This window comes from Prinia subflava, chromosome 8 (genome assembly GCF_021018805.1).
Source record: "Prinia subflava isolate CZ2003 ecotype Zambia chromosome 8, Cam_Psub_1.2, whole genome shotgun sequence".
Lineage (NCBI taxonomy): Eukaryota > Metazoa > Chordata > Aves > Passeriformes > Cisticolidae > Prinia > Prinia subflava.
This window is the reverse complement of record NC_086254.1, coordinates 36,316,106-36,338,322: the sequence shown is the minus strand read 5'-3', so window position 1 is coordinate 36,338,322 and position 22,217 is coordinate 36,316,106. Positions and strand designations below refer to the sequence as shown.

Here is a 22,217-nt window from a genome sequence, read left to right as displayed (position 1 = left end):
CACAGAGAGTAAAAACAATGCTTTTACTGCTCCACTTGCCCTATGTAAGCACCTTGTCCTGGTATTTTTTTGCTGCTTTGGGGAAGAAAAAGAGAAAAGTACCCAGCAGAAATGACTGGCAAAATGGTAGCATGAACTATGAATTTCCAGTTCCAGAGTCTCCCTTTAAATTCTGTCTTCACACACTGGAGCTTTGCACCTCGGCATCCATAATGCAAGATATTTGCTGGCAGAATCTGCAGGAGGAGGGCCATGGAGAAGCATGTGCTGGCTTTGGGCTGTCACATCAGTGGTGGCTATGGTGTCTGTCTCTTCAGACAAGGTGTGCTACCTGCTGGTGGCAGTGAGTGGATGTGGTGGAGGATGGGCACTGTTGGCACAGCTTGCTTCCTGTTGTGTTTTACAGGATACAGGTGCCCCTTCCCGGACTGTGGGAGAGTAAAACAGGCACAGCTGCACATCCCCACTGCCATCCCTGCCTGGTTTTTATTTGATAGGACACAGAGAGGTCTCATCATACATTTAGACAGGATCTTTAATTCCCTTTATGGTCACAAAAACGAGGAAAGAATTTTCCTCAGCACTGAGCCATGGCTGGGGGAGCTTTACCTACCCCAAGTGCAGATGTCCCCACTCTGGGCTTTTGACAGTTACAAGAAAGGATTTGGGATTGGAAGTCTTGGCCAGCAGTGAGCAGAAGGCAATTTCTCTAATGACATCTAGTTTGCATTGAATAAAATTTGAGCTTTTCAGTGCAGTTTTGCTCCTCACCTCTTCAGGAGCCACTTGGGCCCCAGGGCTCTGGAGCATGGGCTGAGTCACGAGATGAGTAATCTCCTCACATTTCACAACCTCAAAGCAGTTTCCGGGCACTATACTACAGGTAATTTCCCCAAATGCCTCACACCCCATGTGTCAGTGCACAGCTGCCCATGGCACCTATGCTCGGCCATGGGCACCGGACAAATGGGCAGTGCTGCCAGGAAAGAGGTCAGCCCGGCCACCCGCAGAGCAGCAGCTCTGGGAAAGTGGAAGGAAGAGAAAGCCAGCTTCTCTCTCAGTCCCCTTCCTGTCAATCTGCACAGTGTGCCTTGTACGTTTGGACAAAAAGCCCGGGAACATCATTCTCGCCCTCCCGTGTGGCTTTTTGGGATGCCTGTTGTTTCATGATGCTCCCAGGGGTGGCTGGAGACTATCAGTGCAGTGCCATAGGTGGCACTAATACCTGAAGAACTGAGATTTCACCTCAAAAGGTATAAAACAATGCAAGATCTTCAGTCCAGCAGAAGATCAGTCCCATTCCCCATGTGGCCCTGTTGTCCCTCCTTTAATTCATGAACAGCTCTGTACAGCACCACTACCTGGCTCCATTGATCTAGATGGCATGTGACATTACTGGTTGGATGTGACATTACACAGTTCAGGCAAGCCCAGCATGAGCCTTCAGAGGGTTTCAAGAAATAGCAGTGTCCTGGACCTGTTGTGGGAGCAGCTGAGGCGAGGGAGAGCCGTGGCAGCTGGTCCAGCCTCTCCTCTCTCTGGGCTCCTGCCAAGCATTGGTTGTCCAGTTTTTCAGCTGGCTGTGCTGTAGCACGGGGAGATGTACAGGAATTGCCTATAATCTTTGGAAAAACAAAATTTTAAAGGAAAACTTCACAGTGACTTTTCTTTCCTCCAGAAAAGGACAGAGATTTCTGATAGAAGAGATGCATAAAAAACAAAGCTCGGCTCACCCAGAGGAAGATACATCTCTGGTCCAGAAGGAATAAATAAGCCTGTGGGACCCATACCCTACTTATCCCAAAGGAAACACATTTCCTGTCTGCTCATGACAGGCAGTTTTCCACGCTCTTATGGCAAATCTTTTTCCAGACAGATGTTGGATTAAGGCTGGGTCTTATGGAAAGTAACATTTTGGAAAGCACGGAGCTGACGTGATTCTCGGTGAGGGACCGGCCCCACCAGCTTGCAGATCCCTCGAACTGACCCCTGCGCTTTGCAAAAAGACATTTTCAAGAAAACTAACCCCGGGATTCGTCAGTGGGGCCGGAGGTCGGGGCCAGGGCTGCCGAATGAGCGGGTACGGCGGTACCGGGTCCTGATCGCGCCTCTGAGCATCCCCGCAGGTACCGGGGAGGGGATGCGTTACGGCCGCCCCGGGCGTGCTCCGCGCGTCCTCCGCCCCACGCCCTCCCACCAGAAGAGAGGTGGTTCAGTGACAGGCGGGTTCAGAGCCCTGTTCCCTATCCCCGAAACAGCGCTGCGGATGCTGCGTGCCCAGAGCCCCTTCCAGAGGAGCGGGAGCCGCTCCCCTGCCCACGCAGCGCTCCAGTGGAACCGGCACCCGGACACGCTCCGCGCCACCCGCCTCGACCGGGATCGAGGCGGGGCCGTGCCGCGAGTGACGGGGAACGCGGCCGCGGCCCGGGAGCGGGGGCGGCTCTCCGGCCCCGCAGGGGGGCGTGCGCAGGGCCGGGAGGCCGCCGAGAAGATGCCGCACCCACGCGTGTCCCAGGGCGCTGCGGGACGGCGGCCGAGGAAAAGCCGTTCCTGCCGCGGCCTCCCGGAGCCGTGCGCCGACATGGGCCCCGACCAGCCGCCAGCACCGAGCGCCTGCCTGCCGCCGGGTGACCCCGGCTGGCCCCGGCTGGCCCCGGGCGGCCGCGCCCGCCGCCCCCCGCGAGCAATCCCGTCCCTACCCCCGCCCCGCCCCCTCCCGCGGCGGAAGCGGCCCCGCCCTTCCGGCGGTTTTGGCGCGCGCTCTCGGCCGCCATGGCCCTCCCCGGGGCCGCCGATCCCGGCGCCGCCGTGGAGCGGCTCTGCCGGGAGCTCAACCTGGACGCGGCGAGCGCGGCCGAGGCGCTGCGCGACTTCACGGCTCTGCGGGGCACCTACAGCCTGGAGGTGAGCGGGGCCGGGCGGGCGGGGCGGGCGCGGGCGGAGGCGGGGGTGCGGTCCCGCCCTGCCGAGCCCGCGGGGCGGACGCTCCCCGGTGACCGCGGCGCCCGTGCCCGCAGGGCGAGGCGCTGCACTGGCTGGTCTGCGCGCTGTACGTCGCCTGCCGCCGGAGCCGCGTGCCCACCGTGGGGAGCAGCCCGATGGAGGGGAACGGCGTCTCCCTGACCCGCATCCTGCGCTCTGCACGCCTCAGGTGAGCGCCCCGCCCGCCGGGCCGGCCTCTGCCGGGGCCGAGCGCTCAGCGCCGGGACTGCCCTGCCCTGCCCTGCCCCAGCCGCGAATCCGGGTGCCGCTCCTTCGCTCCCAGCGCTGCCAGGCGCGGTGGAGTAAAAACAGTAAATTCGCTGTTGTTACAGATAGAAATTAGATGCAAATACATAATTTCCAACTTCATACCTTTGGGAAACCGCCTAAGTCGGACCAGCAGCTGTTCTACACACGCCGGTTGTTTCGCTCTGTAGTTAATTTGACCAAAAAAACCTCGGCGCGTGCCATCCCAGTACGACGTGTGTCTGACTGAGGATTCCCAATCCCGACGGAGTGCTGGTGGCTGCTGGTTTTTCTGGGAACGCAGCACTGGTGATCACAGAACTTGCCTGCTCCCCTGTCGCTGTGGCTCTGACCTGGAAACACGGAATCCAGAATGTTGCTCACTTTGAAGACCCGCTCCCCGCTGAGCTGCTGGAGGAGCTGTCAGTTATTGACATCCCCAGCTGACAGGTTTTTGTTCAGGGGACTTTGACAGGCATCGACTCTTGGCTTGTTTTGTTGCCTGCCCTGCCTCTGCCTTAACACATGCAGAGCAGCACCTGCACTTTGCTGTCCACCATTGCCCTGCTCAACACAGCCATGCTGGCAGCGTCCACATCAAATTAATGTTTGCATGCCTTAAGAAGGGTCAAGGAGAAACCCCAGAGTGATTAAAGGCAAAAAGCTGATAACATATACAGTTTGAGAGTCATATCAAAATAAATTGTAAACCTATGCAGTAATCATGTCAGTCAATAAAGGAGTAAATATGTTGCATTTTGGCATTTTAAAATTTTAGAATGGAAGTTAGTTAAAGCTCAAAGCAGACTTTTCTTTTTTCTTTTAAGCTTAATTCAGTTTTTTAGCAAAATGAAGAAGTGGATGGACATGTCAAACCTGCCCCAGGAATTCCGAGAACGAGTTGAGAGGCTGGAGAGAAATTTTGAAGTATCAACCGTGATTTTCAAAAAGTTTGAACCAATATTTTTTGATATATTTCAAAACCCTTATGAAGAAACTTCCAAACCGCATCGAAGCAGGAAACAGAGGTATTTTTTAGATTTGATGTGACTTTTTCTTGGAAAGAGTTATAACCAATATAAGTTTATGAAAATTAATTTCCAAAGTGATGGGCTCTCTGTGACTCTGAAATGCAGCCAGTGCAGGGCCACCCCTGGCCCCGGTGGGTGCTGCTCAGGTCAGCTGGGCTTCACATCCAGCTGTGACAGAGGAGCTGTCCCACAGTGAGGATGTCAGGGCGTGGTGGGGAGAGCTACCATGAGGCGAGTTAGCTCCAAGGTACAGTGAGATCAACACATTAAAAGTTTAGCAGAAATAGCTGAAATAGCACAGGAGTGTTTTGTCTTGGTGCAGTGCTAGCAGTGGGTTGGTGTCACACCGTGATCCCTCTGTTCAGGGGTTGTCCCATCCCCCTGACCTCCACGCTGTCGGGTGTTTGCCGTGGGTGCCAGATGAGTGGAAAAAGCACATGGGAGGAAGTTACAACTGATGTGCTCGTTTTTATGACGAATTTGGGAATGTGTGGTGTCATCTTCCACACACACACACGGAATGTCTGCATTATTGAACAGAGCTTGTCCATACTCCCTGCAAGAATATGCACCTGTGACAGCTTTGTAGTGAGAGTGTAACCTTGGGAATGAGGGAGCCAAGCTGTGGATCTGCAAGGTGTTTTTGTCAGTTCACGTGGGTTCTCTGCATGTGAGGGGGTGTCTTGGTTTGGCAAGACAGGTATCTGTCAGGGAAAACTGGAGTTTCCCTTGGAATGGAGAATGTAAAAAAAACCCTCCCTCCAAATTATTATAATTTTGCAATTAGGGGCTTTCAGGCAAAAATATGGGAATAGGAATAACAGTTCTTTATTAGGAATATTAAAAAATACAAATGCAGCAGTACAAAAAAACCAAACAAGCAAACAAACAAAACTCCTAGAAAACTCTGACAGAGTCAGAGATACAACCTGACACCCTGTTGTCAGGGTGTTGGAAGCAGTCCAAATAAATCCTCCTGGAGTAACAGATGTTGTTCTGTGAAATAGAGGTGATCCTGTAGAAAAAAAGGGTCCAATGCTGGCAAGATGGGCCAGTCATCCTCTGGGAATCCAGTGGAAACAGGCTATCTTGGTGTTTAGGATTGCTGGTTTTATGCCGGTGGAAAGGCTTTGGCTCCTCCCGCTGGGTGGAGCATCTCCCAATGGAATGAGGTGATGTTATCAGTCATGTGAGAGGCCTTACATGGCCCATTCACAAGTGATACCCTCGGAGGAGAATGGGTGGAGGAAGAGATAAGAAGGCACTGCCTTATCTGGTGTTATCAGGTGTCCCATTAACAGAAGGCATCCGCCCTCTTCCCCCCCTAGAGTTACAAGAGATAAAGAACAATATCTCCCAACCGGTTTCAACAGATGAAAATAGAAAACACATTTCTGGTTATATTTTTTCAACCCAAGACGGGGGATAATTGTTCTGATACAATGGTCCAGTGTAGCTCCACATCCACAGGCAAGAGTGCAGAGGAAGGTGCTTTGTTGGGTGCTGTTTGTGTTCCTTTCTCAGAGCAGTATTGGTTGGTGCCACTGCAGCTTTGGCTGCTCTGTGGGCTGAGTCATGTCTTCCTTGGTCTTCCAGCTCCATGGGCTTGGATAGTTCTCCCAACAGGAGTCAGCGGCTGAGCTGTAGTACAAGCGTGTTCTGAAGGCATGGCTGATGCTTTAGTAAAAGATTTCAGAAAAGCCATGACTGGAATTTATATAACCTTTGTCACCTCCCCACTTGTGGCTGCAGGAGGGTTCTGTGGGAGGTGTGACACCAGCAGAATAGCATGGCAAGGTCAGAGGCCAGAGGCAGCCTTTGGCTTGGGAACAGGGTCAGGAACTTGTGGATGTGTGCAGGACACTCTGTGGAGCCAGGTTGGGCACTGTCTGTCAGGCAGTGAGAGCTGAACTCAGGACATGTATCTTAGACTGTGCCTTAATGTGGAATTAAGACAGCAGCTCCAGCTGTTGTTTTGAGAAGGGAAATGGAATGAAATTTGTACTATAGAACAAGGTTTGGCTTCCTGTAACTGAAGAGTAAATTCTCCCCCCATTTTTCTCGGTGACAGGCGGGTGCCGTGCAGCGTCAAAGATCTCTTCAACTTCTGCTGGACTCTCTTTGTGTACACTAAGGGTAGGCTGCTTGATTTCCTGCATGGTTTGTACGCATTCGCCGCTATGAACTTCTGTTGTGTTGCTTGACGTGATGTGCTGTCTCTTAAAGGTAATTTCCGTATGATTGGAGATGATTTAGTAAATTCCTATCATTTGCTTCTGTGCTGCTTGGACCTGATTTTTGCCAATGCCCTTCTTTGTCCAAACAGAAGAGATTTGCTAAATCCATCATTTAAAGGTATGGTGGGGACAGATTATTTACAATCAACTGTGCATTGTTCTCTTGGCTCATTTGAAATGAAGTTGAAAGTTGGTTGTCTTCCCTTCTCCTCCTGGTTCCCAGGCTTACCAGTGGAATTCCACACTCTAGAGATCAAAGCCTCTGAGGATCCTCCCTGCATCATTGCCGTGCTCTGCGAGCTGCACGACGGGCTCCTTGTGGAAGCGAAAGGCATAAAGGAGCACTACTTCAAACCATACATTGCAAAGCTGTTTGATAGGAAGGTACATCTCACGAGTTCTATGAGCATGTGGTGGTCTCAAGACCATTTAAGTCCTGCAGGTTCCACAGGGGAGAGCAAAGGAAATGAGCAAACGAGCTCAGGCTGGCTCGGGTTTTCTTTGTATTTTAGCACGAGTAGGATTCCCTCACACTTGTAATGCTATGTGCTGTAAGGTCTCCTCTGTTTCAGCTTTTTATGTCAGTGAAAAAGCTTTTCTTCCCTTTCTTGGCAGTGTGAAACTGAATCATGGAGGATGGTGTTTTCTTCAGGCAAAAAAAAAGTGATCTCCTTGTGAAATAATTGTATAGGATGTCTGTTGTGGGAGTGTGGGTCCTGCTGCTTGTCTTGAAGTTGAGCAAAATGCTTTAGAAGGAGAGGTTGAGGTTGCAGATGTACAAATTGTCCTGTCTAGTTCTGATCCTGGAAATGTTTTCCAAGCTCTGTGAAGCTTCTTTGCAGTTGCTCATTGAGCCAGTTCCTAACCCAGCAGTGAACAGATGTCACATTTCAGGGCTGCCTCTGAGCAGTGAATTTGTCTGGAGCTTGGATCCAGTTGGACTTTGTACTCTGTCTTGGTAATGGCACTGTAGCCCTTTAGTCTAGACAAAAAAAAGAGACTAGTTAGGTGCCTAAATCTCCTTTCTTTTTTAACTAAAACCATCATGCCCGCACGCTTGAAACAGTTTTGATTTTATTATCAAAAATATTTCTGCTTTTTTATTCGTAGATCTTAAAAGGAGATTGTCTGTTGGATCTTTGCAACTTTACAGAAAATAGGTAAGATACAGATTTTGTGCTTAATTGTAGGGCTTGGTTCATGTCTGAAGCACAGGCCTTTGTGTACTAAATCTCTGTTTTCCTGTTCCTTTGTTTTGCCATATCAAATGGATTTTGATTATTTGACCATCAAAGCTGCTCTCTAGCTGAAACACTTTCTGGATTTGAGGTGTGGCCAATATCAGGGGTTCAAGCTGCAGAGAGTCGTTCTCAATGTCAAGTTTTGTGGTGTTTGCTCTGATTTTCTGGCAACTGTAACCTTTGAATAATGTAATGCAAATCATAACCTTGTCTCTGAAGATCACAGATGTGTTTTTATACATGTATTATGCCCAAGCAGGGAAATCTCTAAATTGATTTCTCTGTCTCTAATTGAGTGTATAAATCTGTGGATGCAGCAGATAGACTCAAAAGAAAAGGAAGCAACAATTTCAAAACCACAAAAAAAGGTGAACAATTTCTGTGAGAGGCAAGTGTAGTTGTTTCAGAAATTTGGAATTCACCTCTGAAAGCTACTGTAAATGCAAACTATAAAAAATCCTTGTCAATTGGCCTTTTTTTCGTATATTTCAAAAATACCTATTAAATTTTTTTTGCCTTTTGTTTGTGAACTTTTAACTTGTTGGTTTGCTTCGGGAATTTTTTTGAAAGACTCAATTGTTTTAACAATGCAGATAACACCTCAATGTAGATATAAACTCATTTCTTTGATCATTGGACATTGAATTTCTCGTAGTATTTCTGCTTTAAAATTAATAGTATTCCTTCAGGAACACTGTTAGATAGAATGATACAGTATTCCCTGTTCTTTTGCAAGTAGTCTGACATCTCAGAGATGCTTGTAAGCATCTCTGGGGTTTTTTGTCCTACTTTCCACAGACCTTTACTTTTTCCTAAAAGACATGGGGCAGCTGAAACTGTGATACAGTCAGATTTCCTGTGGGATCACAGAGTTGCTTGTGTCAGTAATACATTGTTAAATTCCATTATTATATATGCTGGGACTGCATTCCTGGCACAGCTGCAGGCAGGATTATTGATGCGAGCCATTTCTGATTTTCATCCAGAAGTTCCATTCTACTTCCCAAGGATATGTTTAAAGCTTTGCAACCTTGGTGGGATTAAACATTCCTTTTTTCCAGTTGAGCTTGCTGGAATAAAGAAAATGAAGGATTTGTTTGGTCTCACATGTCAGTGGTGTTTTTGGAAATAAAACCCAGGCAGGTAACTCCTCACTTTCCCCTCTTCTGCACCATTAGGAAAATAATGGGTTACAGACTGGCAAACCCAGAAATCCAGCAGAGTGAGTAGGGTGCAGTTCTCCTTGGTTGCTCTGTGTTTGCACAGATTTAACCTCTGCCCAGCTGAGCACTTCCAGACTGGTTTATTCACAACTGGTGTGAAAGCAAAATTGGGTTTTCCCTCTTCTTACTGAGCTCCAAATGCTGGTGGAAGAATGATTCCAGCAGTGATCCTGGAGAGGGTTTGGGTCCAAGGGCAGGCAGGGATGACTGGGGGCAGGTTGCTCAGGGAGGTGGGAGTAGCACTGCTGTCCAGAGCATGAAACTCTGACCCTCTGTTGGTTTGGGGTTGTACCTGTGCTCTCTGAGGCACCTTTGTGTCTTCAGCAGTTAAACCTTTGGTATGGAACCTGGGCTTCTCTTTCAGCAAAACACTGAATAAAGAATATGAAGAGTATGTTCTGACTGTGGGTGACTTTGATGAGAGAGTTTTCCTGGGAGCTGAAGCTGAAGAAGAAATTGGCACTCGAAAATTCCCTGCAGATGTGCCAGGAGAGAAAACGGCAGCAAGAGCTCACATGGAATGTCATCTGCAGCAACATTTTGAAAAGGTGATTCATTTAACATGGCGAGCTCACCTGAAGTTCTCCTTCAAGTTTTCCTATCCTTATACACTCTTTGAATCCTTGAGATGACTTGAAATTTCTTCTTCCTGCGAGGAAGATGGTGAACACAGTCTTCAGTGCTGTCTTGCTAAGGAGAAAAGGTGATATTTTCTTTCCTGTGGAATTTTTCAAATAACTATTCCTTAAACAGAATGAGAGTGCTTTCATGTGTATAGTCTACTTTTGATCAAGAAAAATCGGTAAGTAATTAATACCCAAAGATGTAGGTCTCAGTTTTGATCAAGCTTCATTTATACCCCATAATCATACCACAACACAGAATTAATTTATTTTCCCACTGTTTCCTGTCTTAGAAAGGAAAAGTCAACTTCCCTACTCTTCTATGGAAAATAAGATTCATGCATAAACTTCAATAAAGCCTCTCTTCATTACAAAAAGTAGCCTATAAACAGAGTTAATGTGTCAGTATGTCTAAAAATATAAAATGTATTTAATGAAGCTGACATGCAGGAAAACAGTTGCTTGATCACTTTTTGGATAAGGGGAATCTTGGATAAGGTAAAAAATAGTACTGGCTGTGTGAAAGCCATGTGCTGTTTGATTTACATGTCAATTAAAAAATAAGAATTCTTATTCTAAGATGCTGGTGCTAGTGTAAATGAATCATATGTTTTAGCTTTTTCTCCTAAATATAAGTGTATTTCATATTCATGCAAATTAAAGACAGGAGTTTGGAATGAGTTTTATTAAATCTGGGCTTCAGTTTCTCTAGTATAATGATGTTACTGTTTATACATAATGACTGCAGGCTTAACCTTTTCTCATTATTTGCCTCATATCTTCAGAATGTTGTCAGTTCAGATAATTAAATCCAAAAACTTTATTGTATCACTTCCAGAGAGCAGGATACAAACAGGTAAGTGCAGTCCATGCAGCTCCATCCGCTCAGTGCCACTTCATCCTTTGGATGAAGGGAGGTCGATTCCCCAAGGAATGTTCTCCTGTGAACCTCTCCTGGTCAGCTCTGCCCCCTACTCCTTGTGTCACAGCTAATACAGTCAGAGACTGAGAATGGAAGCGTGTGCTTCCTCTTCCTCACCCTGTATTTTCAGTATTCGAATGAGGCTAAAAATTTTCAGATTTTAAGATTTTAGGTCTTGTTTTACCATGTTTTAGTTGTAAAATCTCTTTAATTTTTGGCTGCTCGAAGATTTGTTATATTTATGGAGTCCTGAGAAAATGGGTCATTTTTAGTCACTTCTGAGCTCACAGGTTTGATGAAGCCTTCACGTGGTTGAAATAGTGGTGTCATTTTAATCTTTGAAGGAATTTTGCAGGAGATGCTCATTTGGAAGATAATTGAAACAGTTTTGTTGGCTGATTTCTATTTATTATTTTTCTCTGTCTGACAGAAAAGATCATTTGCACCTTCAACTCCACTGACTGGCAGAAGATACCTGCGAGAAAAGGAAGCTACCATCACTCCTGTGGCTTCGGCCACACAGAGCGTGAGCCGTTTGCAAAGCATGGTGGCGGGGTTGAAAAATGCACCAAGTGAACAACTTACAGCTATTTTTGAGTGAGTGTGTCCACTTCAGCTGCTCTCATTGACACAGAAACTCATCTTTTGGCTTTTTTTTTTCCTTTGGTCTGTGTTTCTGTATTATTTCTTGTTGCAGGATCTTCTGTTTCCTAGATCTCATCTGGAGAAGGGTGGCTGAATACAGCCCCCCCTGCATCTGACTTGTCACCACCATTGTGTTAATGGAGCTTCAGCTTTTGCTGATGTTTATTTGTCTGCTTGAAAGCCAAATGCCTTTTTTGTTTGTCTACATTTTAAACAAGTACTTCTCCATTGAAGGATGTGGTAATAACCATGTTGGTGGAGGTTTTGACGGAGGGCGGAAATGTTTGGGTGAGGAATCTGCAGTCTTTGCCCTCAGCTGGGAAGATAAAACTAAAAGCAGCCTACAGGCTGCCCATTTTTCCTTCACACTACTTCAGGGTGTGTTGGTCTAATCCCATGGCACAAGGATGAGCCTTGCAGTGAAACTGGTCACTGTCAGTGCTGACCTGGAATAGCAGCAGCTGTGTTTCCCACTCGGGATGTTCAGGTGACTGTTCCCTGAGCACGCTTCAGATTCCTGCCTTCTTCCCTGAGCATAGCTCATAAAAACCAGTAATTGAATAGTAAATACCTGTAAAGATGCTAGGTGTTTGCCTACTATCTTTCCAAGTTAAGGTCCTGCTGTATTATGGTGTAAGGTCTCTCAGGTGTATTTTTATAAATCAGAATGGACATTTAGTATTAGAACTTAAACTTTGAAGTGCAAAAGCAGTGTGTTTTTAAAGTAACCATCATAAACAGGTTAAAAATATTACTTGCCATTCTCATCTTTGGAGTCATGTGTATTTGAAACTTTTGCTAGTACTAGTTCTTAAAGCAGTTTACAACTGTGCTCTGTGGGATGATTTATTTTGAATGCTTCTTCGATTGTTTTTATAAGGACTGATACTATTTATACTATATAATTAAGACATTAATGTGTCTGTAATCTCTAATAAAACATGTATTTGTTCCAAATAATAAACCACGTTGTAAACAGAGAGGTAAATATTAAAATGGGGATAAGAATTGAGTAAACCTTTAGCAAGAGCTGTGATGAATACTTTGCTCATCTTGGATACGAGTTCAGCAAGCACTGGGGTATATATACTGTGTCCCTGGAAGAAGTGGAGGAACTGTAGTTTGGACTGTGTAATCTATGCTGCTGCCTCTTCCCTCTAAGTTTTTCTGTGCTCCCTCAAACAGAGCCTGGCCTGTGTGGTGTCATGGATGCCTTTGGTTGGTTGGTTGCCTGCTGCAGCATCCTTGCTCCTAACTCCTGGCAGGTTCATCTTTCTCCTCACTGTGCTGCTGTAGTTCTTGCTTTCTCCTGGGTTTGTTCCAAGGATCTGCATATCCTCCCTGGCCCTGTTAGGAAGAGAGGACACAGTACTTGTATATGTTTTATGTTTTCCTCTGTCTGTGTAATACAGGTTCTTGCTGATGAGGAATGCTCAGTATAACTGGCTTATTTTATTTTGGTTGTATTGTTGTTTCTTGATATTTGTTTTTTTAAACTGGACATTAATTTATACAAACAAGGCTTTTCTTTGCCTTCGGCTTCAGGTCTTGTGCCCGCAGCCCCTTGGAAAGCATCACGAGCAGAGTGAAGGAAATTGGTGAGATCTTCTGTTGCAGCTACACCCAGTCAACGGATGAGCAGCCAGGATCTCACATAGGTATGGAGGGAAAGGCATGGGATGTTTCCAAATACTAAACCAGGGCAGACAGAATGCATGCCAATCCTGTTTTCTGTATTTAATATAGTGGAGCTGGTTTTATCTCAGGATACACCCAAGCAGAAAACCACTGCTGTCAAACAGTACACTAAAAATTTATGGTAGAGTAAACCCAAGGCTGGAGTTCAAACTGGGATAACCAAGAAGTCGTGGAAAAGCAACTCTTAACAAATGTAAACTTGGATTCTTGTTAGCTTTAAAATGTAAAGGAAACTGAAAGCAAATAGGAAAATTATTATTGCAAAATTACATCACAAGAAATACTACAATAAATAATCCTTTAAAGTATTTATGGAATTTCATGCTGTACTTGGGACTAGTGCATTTCTGAACATTTTTTGTTTGCAAAGTCTGTACATACACACATGAACTATTGTTTTGGATGAGGACAGGTGCTGGTCTGTTTAGTCTTAACCCTGTTTGTGCCAGTGGCATTGGACTTCATCTCTGTTGATTTTAAATTTCAGATTTTGCTGTAAACAGATTAAAACTGGCAGAGATCTTGTACTATAAAATCTTGGAGACTATAATGGTGCAAGAAACACGGAGACTGCATGGGAAGGATCTGACTGTAAGTAAAGAACCAGTGAAAGATGTGAACACTTTTTATAACTGTTTCTTGGAGTTTATCTTCAGGCAGTTCCAGAACAAAGCACTGTAAAGCACTCTTTGTATATTGTTAATACTAGAAATGGGAAATACATGGGAGCTGCTAAAATGCATTTTTCTTCTACTGTTTAAACCAGTATAACTGTCATAACTAAACATCTGAATTTGTGTTGCCTTCTAGAATCACAACTTTATGGACCATAACTTTTATTCTCTTCTTTATCCAATGAACAGTATCAATATTTCATGTTAGCTGCATTGGCTCCGCTTCATGATGCATAGCAAGGAGACCAGTTCATTTGTCCATAGCATGCAAAATGTAATAATTTTGGTGTTGTTGCTCTGCTTCTGGTGTCCTCAACTTTGCTGTCAAAAGGAGGCTGTGGACAGGAGAAGAAGCCAGCTTCTTTCCAATAATAAGCTGTGTAGTGTTAGTGCCACAAAATTCCAACTTCTGTTTTCCAAATCTGAGGCCAGTGGCATTTTCTGTGGTCTCTCCAGGCTCTCCTGGAACAGGATCTCTTTCACCGCTCCCTCCTGGCATGCTGCTTGGAGATTGTGCTCTTCGCTTACAGCTCCCCTCGCACCTTCCCCTGGATCATTGAAGTTCTTGACCTCAGGCCATTCTATTTCTATAAGGTAAATAAACATTGGCTTACTACAGGATCTGTATTAAAAATGGCACATTACTGATAGAGTCATAGAGGATGATGCTCTTCCTCCCTAGGGAATCAGGTAAGACAAGGACCGATACTAACTGTGCATTAGGCCTGTTCTTAATGCTGGCTGTCCTGAAATGTATTACTTGGAAGGTGTAATGCCAAAGCTGAAGCTGAAATATAAAGAAAAGAACCCATTTTGTGAATGGTACTGATCTGTAACATACTGCTGATTAACGTTTGCTAGACTAAAGCCTTCAAGCATATATTTTGTTGACATTTATATCTGTTGACTGCCATGTAGTTCTGAAATAGCAGATACAGATCTGAAATGTTACCTTTGGCCGCTTCTACTTATCACAGGCCTGCTTTGCTAAGTTTGGGGGTTTTTCCTTTATGTAGCAGAACACAGAATAACGTTTCCAGGGAGTTCTCTGGTTTTGCTCTTTATTTAACTGCATTTTCCCCACTTCCAGTGTAACTTGATTTTTGAGTACTTCGATCCTTTTATCACCTATCCATATGCCTCCAGTTTTTGCTGGATGCCTTGCAGCTTACTGGGATTAGTTCTGAATAAACTAAATAGTGCTGTTAGACAGCAACCAAAAAGTGGAAGCCTTTGGGAAAGTTGGTTCATATTCTATCCTTCCTTTTTCCTTTACTCCTCATCTGTAGGGCAGTACTGGAGCTATAGCAAATCATTGCTGTGGCTGTTGGTAGCTTCCATTAAAACTGGTGCATATCCAACTTTCTGGAACAGACTTATGTTTGGTTTGAATTTTCTCAGCTATTCAGTGTATATTCTTGCAGCACTCTTATTTGGACAAAAATTGCCGTTGCAAAGGTCTCAGACAAGAGAGACTTGTGATATCTGTAACTTTGTTCTCTGGGTGTAGCTTCTGTAGCAGGAATAACTAAACATATTAATTGTTATCAATATCCATATCAACATATCAATATCCAGGGAACTTTTATGGCATTTCCATCTCTGGAGCTTTAGAAAAACAGGCTGAATGCTCCTCTGACAGGAATAACACAGGGTGAATCTTGTGTTGGAGTATGATATTGCAGAGGATCAGCCAGCTCTGTTCAACCCTCATTTGTCCATGTTAAGGGTTCTGAGTGCTTATTAAATGAAACTTCAAAGCAGTGGTTTTCAGCTCCTCATGTTATGGGCTGCTTGTTTGTGAGGAAGGAGAGCTGAAATGCTGGCGCTGTCACAACCCTGCTGAGCAGGTGTAGCTGATCACATCTCCCAGATAAGTGCTGCATGTGCCCAGTGCTTTCACTTGTGCACAGTTAGCAGTGGTGAGAGAAGCCCCTAAAAACTGCTGGAGTCGCTTGTTCTGCACTGATGGTGTATCTGCTATCCTCTTCCAGGTCCCAGGTTACTTTGGGAAAGGGGTTTAAAAAAAGGAATCAGGAGAGGGTTGGGGAAGATGAAGATGTGAGGAGGAGGCTGAAGCACTGTGTTGACGTTTAGAACAGGAGCCTGAAATAAATAACAGTTTGATGGTGTTAAACATGAGCAGTGTGACATTGCTCTGTGTGTGTGTCATTGCTGTCAGGTTATTGAAGTGCTGATTCGGTCTGAGGAAGGACTTTCCAGAGACATGGTGAAGCACCTCAACAGCATTGAGGAACAGATTCTGGAGAGTCTGGCCTGGACTCAGAACTCGGCACTCTGGAATGCACTCGAGGCCTCAGAAAACAAAGTCCCAACCTGTGAAGAGGTATGTGTTCTCATTTCTTTTACCAGGAAATTCATGTTCTTTTTCTCACTTGCTGTTTTCTACAGAAAACTGTTCAAATGACACCATTACTGCACAAAATCTTCTATCAACAGATGGTCACAAAGAAGGGAAATTAATTTGTTATCTTATGCTGACATTTCTTATTTCTCAGGTAATATTTCCCAGTAATTTTGAGGCCAGCAATGGAGGGAGTGGGTTTGGGCACTTACCCATGATGCCATTATCTCCCATAATTCATCCTCGAGTTAAAGAGGTTCGGACAGATCTTGGTGGGAGTTTAAGACGAGGTATGTTCAAGGCTTCTGATATTTGAATGTGAGAATTTGGGGAGAGGGGTTTTAAACCTCTTTGTAACTACAAAAAGCAACCTTGAATCTGTATTGAGTGTTGGGAATCGTGAAGTTTATTTGATCAAGCGAAGGTTTAGATGCACCCAGTCAAACCAGTGGTGTGACTCACTGGCAGCAGACAGTGGTGACAGTGCTTCCCTTCTGGACTGGAGTAGGTTTTGCTGCTGGTTTGATGCCAGGGTGACCTTACTCTGAGGTGGGTTGTCATCTAATTACTTATTGTCCATTGATGTTTGAATTTTTTGAACAGGTTTTATTTGCTTTCCATTAGTTTATGTTCAGTGAGTTTGACTGGATTTTAGGTGACCTTTTTTTTTTTAATGTAATGACAGAACTACCTTTATTCCTGCTCCTACAGAACTGTTTCCTACAGAACTTTTTTCTCCAGTTCCTACAGAACTGTTTGTGCAGAGGTGGAGGACAGTGCTTTGCCTACAGTGTTCTGTCCTCTGAACAACTGCTATTTACAGATTCCTGGATCTCACATAGAACTGTCTACTGACAGTGAGGGTGCAGAAGCAGTGCCAGCACTGCTGTTTCCTTTGCATGCTTCTCTAGTTAGGAATTGCTGCTTTTGTTGTATCCCAGACACTGGTCCATATGTTCTTGCAGATGCACCATGGACTGGTGGGTTGTGTAATACTGCCTTCTTTGGTGTTTGTCTGGCAACAAACAAGGCTGTTTGGTGCTCTTTTAAATACTCCTTAGGAAGGAGATCTACAAGCAGTTGCTGTGTTAGGGTTCACTGATGTAAGAGGAACCAGATCAGAGATGGTATCTTATATATGCGGAAGGCTGTGTAAAACACAGCTTTGTATATGAGAATCTGGTACTAGAGACTTCTTCTGTATTCCATTGGAGGATGGTGGGGATAGGAAATGTTTATTTGTCTTTGGTACCAAGATAACCATCTTGGCAGAGTTAGAATAAGGTCTCCAATCAATCTTACCTGGCCGGTTATCCAGATAATTTCAGATTCATGGGAAATAGGAAACTTGTCACTCGTATTGTCACAGACTGCCTGAACATTAGTGCTGTGTATTTCAGGCTTACTACTGGAGTAAATGTTTGAAAGCAACAGAAAAGTCTGAGAGGAACTGGGGCTGTGTGAGGGTAGAGTCACCTGACTGAGGGCAGTTAAGAGAGAGTTTGAAAGCCATAACATAGGGAAGACAGCATGTCCAAGGAATGTGGTTAGGGTTCCTGTAGAAGAATGTGTTCACAGGAGTAACACTTGCAAATATTACTAATTGCTAGGCTGACTAGAAGAATGTGTTCACAGGAGTAACACTTGCAAATATTACTAATTGCTAGGCTGACTGGAGTAAGTAGCTGTGATCCTGTATGTTCCTCGGTCTCTGTGGATCAGAGTGGCTGCTCAGCTTCTGTGTGATACCTGATGGCAGAACTGCACTGTCTGGGGTGACTGCAGGAGTCAGTCAGACTATAGATCTTGTTTTTATGACCGCAGAACAGTGAACTCTGAGAGCAGGCCTGAGCTACAAGTGATCTCTGCTAGTGTAGTTGGAAAGTATCCCTCCCTAGCAAATACCTGTCTTTCAAACCAAGACACATTTCCCCTTCTCTGCAGAAGTATTTCCATTAAACTGTTGTTGTTAAGGTTTTGTTTGGTTTATTTTTTCTTCCTTGACATGCCAGACATGCAGCCATTGTCTCCAATCTCTGTTCACGAGCGCTACAGTTCTCCTACAGCTGGAAGTGCTAAGAGAAGGCTCTTTGGAGATGACAGCCCCAAAGAAATGCAGATGGAAAAAATCTTAATGAAAGGAACTAAGCTGACAATTGCTCCAGCGTCAAGCATTGGTGCTGAAAACGTGTCAACATCTCCTGCCCAGACAGTGCTGACCATGACAACCACTACAGGACCAGGAAAAGCAAGACAGAAGGTCACTATCCCACTGCATGGTAGGAATTACTGGTTTTTTTTCATCTCTGCTAGGATGTTTTCTTTGCTCTTAAGATATGCTTAGACCAATCATCCAACTTGAAAGAGTATTGCTTTTTCTTTCTAAAAAACCAGTTACTTTGTCAACAACAGTTGTGTTGATGAGACAACCTGTGAAACACAGGTGTCTGCCAAGGAAGGTGGGAGACTCCCTTGGAATGGAGAATATGACCCCCTTCCCTCTGAATTATTATAACTTTGAAATTACAGGGCTTTCAGGCAAAGATATGGGAAAAGGAATAGCAGTTCTTTGTGTGTGTGTGTGTGTGTGTGTAACAAAGCAAACAACAGCAAACAACAAACAGATGGAGAGACCCAGTGCCAGCCTTCCCCTGGCTGCAGGCACCTTCCCCTTTGGTGCAGTTCCGGGCACAGCCGGCAGGGGCGCTGCTGGCTCCCGGCCGGGCAGGGCAGGTGCGGTGATTCCCCCGCAGCTGCAGGGGGCGCTGTGGCCCAGCTCGGCCATGGAGAAGGGGCTTCCTTTGGAAACTCACGGGAAACAGCTGGTCCCGATGCACCTCAGGATAGTGAAAGGAGCTGCAGCAGGAACCTCTGAGCAGAGCTGTAATGGCAGAGGTGAGCAGATCCCAAAGTAATAAATGATATGTATCAGAAATTCTGCAGCTGCAGCAGGGGCATCCAGGCAGGCAGGGATGGAGGCTACAGTGTAGCGAAAACTGGGAGCAGGGCAGAGACATGGTGGGGCAGGGCAGGGCAGCAGGTGCTTCATGTAGCTGGGGAAACGCTGGGACTCAGTCCCAGCCTTTTCCCCTGAGGTGCCCAAACAGATGGCAAAGGTCCTTTCCAATGAGACAGGGCGACAATAAGATCCCAGTTCAGTGGCTGCACTCATGAGCAAAGGCTCACCCACGGCAGAAGCAGTGCTGGGCTGGGCTCTGGTGGTGGCAGCAAACTCCCCCCAGTAAACAGCACCTGGACAGCGAGAGCGGGTGAGGAGCCAATCCCAACCCTTCACCACTGGGCCAAATTTTCAAGGTATCTTTTCCCTTCCAAGAGAAAACCTCCCAGGTAAAGACAGTAGCCAGCTGAACCTTTTCCCACCCTTCCCCTGAGCTGTGGCAATTTCTTTTGTTTCTCTTAAGTACAAGTTTTTTGTCTCTTAGCATCGTATGGGAGAAGATTCCCTGAGAGAAAGAAAACAAATGGAGCAGTCCTAAGCTCCAACAACACCAAAAAGTTTCAGTTTATATTGACATAATCTCCTTGGAGACATCTGATTCCTTGCAATCGCACTGAGGATTTCTCCACTTGAAGAAAAGATCATGGAGTTTGTGTACCTTCGAATTATGCCTCACACATTAAGCAGTTCTCAGCTCCATTAATGATTTACTTCAATTTGTCTTAATTTGGTCTGTTACAATCTCAAAAGGCTCTGGAACGTCTGGATAAGGGTTATGTGTTAACAATAACAAAATACTGTGAGACTTCTGTTGTGTGGAAGTTGGGCGATTGTCAGGCTTGCTAGGGTCTTTGAAGACAACTAGAGCGGCTAGGTTGTTGTTATTTATTGCATGGCTAGATGATCAGTCTCGAAGGCAAAGAGTTCAAAGGATAACAGTCTGTGCTATTATGCAAAGTTGTTTGGCGTAAATTCCCCATGTCCCAAGCAGAGGCAAAGCAGTGGCCGCCTCAGCCGCAGCATCCTCAGCATTCTCAAAGCAGTGCATTTTTATTCTTTTTTTACCCAATCAGCTGCAAACACAATTCTGCTACTGTCTTCTTGGACCTATCCGTGCCTAACATTGACGTACAAAGGTGGTCATAATTTCTTACACAAATTCTATGTACACAGTTCTATCTGTTCTATGTAGGAACGCTAGCAATGCTACATTATGTTTTCATTATGTCTAGGGCTTAGTTAACTCTGCTACTGAACTTTAAACTAGGCTTTAGGGCTTTTCTTACTAATACAAGCTCCTTATTTGCTTAAGGAACTTAAAATATTCTCTACTTATTTAAAACTAAAACTTATATTTCTACCTCATGTCTGCATGGATTTATGTATTTTAGTTTCTCTGAAGGTTTTAATTCAGCCCTCACATTTCTGAGTACTTCTGAGCCTGTGTGAATGCGACCCAGAGGGATTTGCATCCTAACAGTTGTGATATTTGACTATTTCTGAAAATGATACATGAGCAATGAGTTTGTAGCCATTTCTTAATTTAAAAATTGGGTCTATAGTTAAAGATGAAAAGAATACTTCTGCACTACTCATGTTTAAAGAAATTTTTTGCAAGAGATTACTAAGGAACCTAATGAGGACTGTATAGGATATGCTGCCAGTTTTGCAGAATAAGAATAAAAAAAACAAAAGAATGCCAATCTTCCCCCAACAGTGGAAAACCAAGTACAAAAATAGTGATTGATTGTAAACTTTGTACTTTCAGATGACCCTTAGAAAAGGTAATTCGCATTCAGATTCTCCTTTTAAACGTTACCAGAAACGTAATTTTTACCATTTCTGAAGACTTTGAGGGACAAAATCTTCTTAGACTGTAGTACAGAGGATGAGATGTCTTTGGTATCAAATGTTTATAAACGAGTTTTATTTGCTGTTTGACTCTGCAGCCTGAGAAGAGCAACCAGTTTATTTCTGGGTATGTGTATCCTCTCCAGGTATTGCAAATGACATGGGTGGAATCACCTTGATCCCCATTTCGATTAATTTAGGCCAGCCATGTAAAGTGGATGCGCAGGCTCCCTGCCACCCTCCTGGGAACCAAGCACAAGAGGTGCAGCTGCCAGCAGCCAGCAAGCCGAGGAGAACGGGCTCCTTGGCACTGTTCTACAGGAAGGTGAGTGTCCTTACTCAGAAGTGATGCTGTACTTGTCCTCATGGCGATGCTGGATCCTGCCTCCCTGTGCAGGTCTTTTTTCTTTTTTCTTTTTGCTTTTTTCTTTTTTCTTTTTTCTTTTTTCTTTTTTCTTTTTTCTTTTTTCTTTTTTCTTTTTTCTTTTTTCTTTTTTCTTTTTTCTTTTTTCTTTTTTCTTTTTTCTTTTTTTTCTTTTTTCTTTTTTCTTTTTTCTTTTTTCTTTTTTCTTTTTTCTTTTTTCTTTTTTCTTTTTTCTTTTTTCTCTTTTCTCTTTTCTCTTTTCTCTTTTCTCTTTTCTCTTTTCTCTTTTCTCTTTTCTCTTTTCTCTTTTCTCTTTTCTCTTTTCTCTTTTCTCTTTTCTCTTTTCTCTTTTCTCTTTTCTCTTTTCTTTTTTATTGTGAGCCAGGAGCTTTTTAATTAGGTCTATAAATAAATATCAAATGCATACTTTACTTCAGATTTTACTTCTCTTGGCTCTTTTGATTGCTCCCAGATTTGCAAGGGTTAGACAGATCTGACATGAGATGATTTTCCTGTGTCTTGCTCATTGAAAGCTGCAGTGTTGTGGATCCAGCATCTGGAGATGCTCCTTTGCCACTTTTAAGTCCACCTAGCAGTGCTGATCTTGCTGGGCCGGGGGCTCAGAAAGCAGTAATAGAATAACACAGTAGCTAAAAGTTTCTAGAAAGAATGAGTTTGAAATAACGCAGGATTTAAAGATTAAGTTAAGAACTGGGTGTGCTTCAGAGAAACTTCAGATGACCTACTTCTAGTTGCTTTCATTTTCAGTGTGAGTTTTGTGAGGGGTCTTTGGAGGAAGTGGGGTATTTTGGTCTAGATGACTACAAAGAATATACCCCTAAATTTGTCTTTCTCAAAAATATTAGAGGATCTTTTTTTGCTGTTATTTTCTTACTGAGCACATTATTTTCAAAGGTTTTCCCCTTTGAGGGTATCTGTATAGATACAATAGAACTTTAGAAGTTCTACCATGAACAGCCTTTAAGGTACATCTTAATACATCTTAAATTATTTTTTTAAGTACATCTTAAATTATTTTTAAATAAAATAATTTCTGGAAACACTTGTAAGCCACATCCTTTGAACTATTAGTTCTTTAATTTTGCCAGTGACAGGCCGTTTCTCTGAGAAAGGATTAAGAATTGATCAGCCACCT

General features: G+C 44.4%; 1 protein-coding gene across 5 annotated transcripts in view; it reads left to right on the top strand.

Moving 5' to 3' along the window:
• Positions 1–2,728: 2,728 nt before the first annotated feature.
• Positions 2,729–22,217, top strand: part of RBL1 (RB transcriptional corepressor like 1) — a 31,243-nt gene continuing 11,754 nt past the window's right edge. For 3 of the 5 annotated variants that reach the window (XR_010081212.1, XM_063404763.1, XM_063404765.1), the window contains exons 1-16: positions 2,729–2,904; positions 3,018–3,151; positions 4,056–4,256; positions 6,331–6,395; positions 6,486–6,614; positions 6,720–6,880; positions 7,607–7,656; positions 9,325–9,508; positions 10,936–11,102; positions 12,696–12,808; positions 13,336–13,439; positions 13,979–14,116; positions 15,705–15,869; positions 16,042–16,177; positions 17,900–18,166; positions 20,844–21,022. Coding sequence is in view for 4 of the 5 variants with exons in the window: in XM_063404763.1 (XP_063260833.1) it covers positions 2,773–2,904; positions 3,018–3,151; positions 4,056–4,256; positions 6,331–6,395; positions 6,486–6,614; positions 6,720–6,880; positions 7,607–7,656; positions 9,325–9,508; positions 10,936–11,102; positions 12,696–12,808; positions 13,336–13,439; positions 13,979–14,116; positions 15,705–15,869; positions 16,042–16,177; positions 17,900–18,166; positions 20,844–21,022 (2,325 nt within the window). In the remaining variant the exon portion in view is untranslated. The other 2 variants (XM_063404764.1, XM_063404766.1) reach the window with 2 other exon arrangements.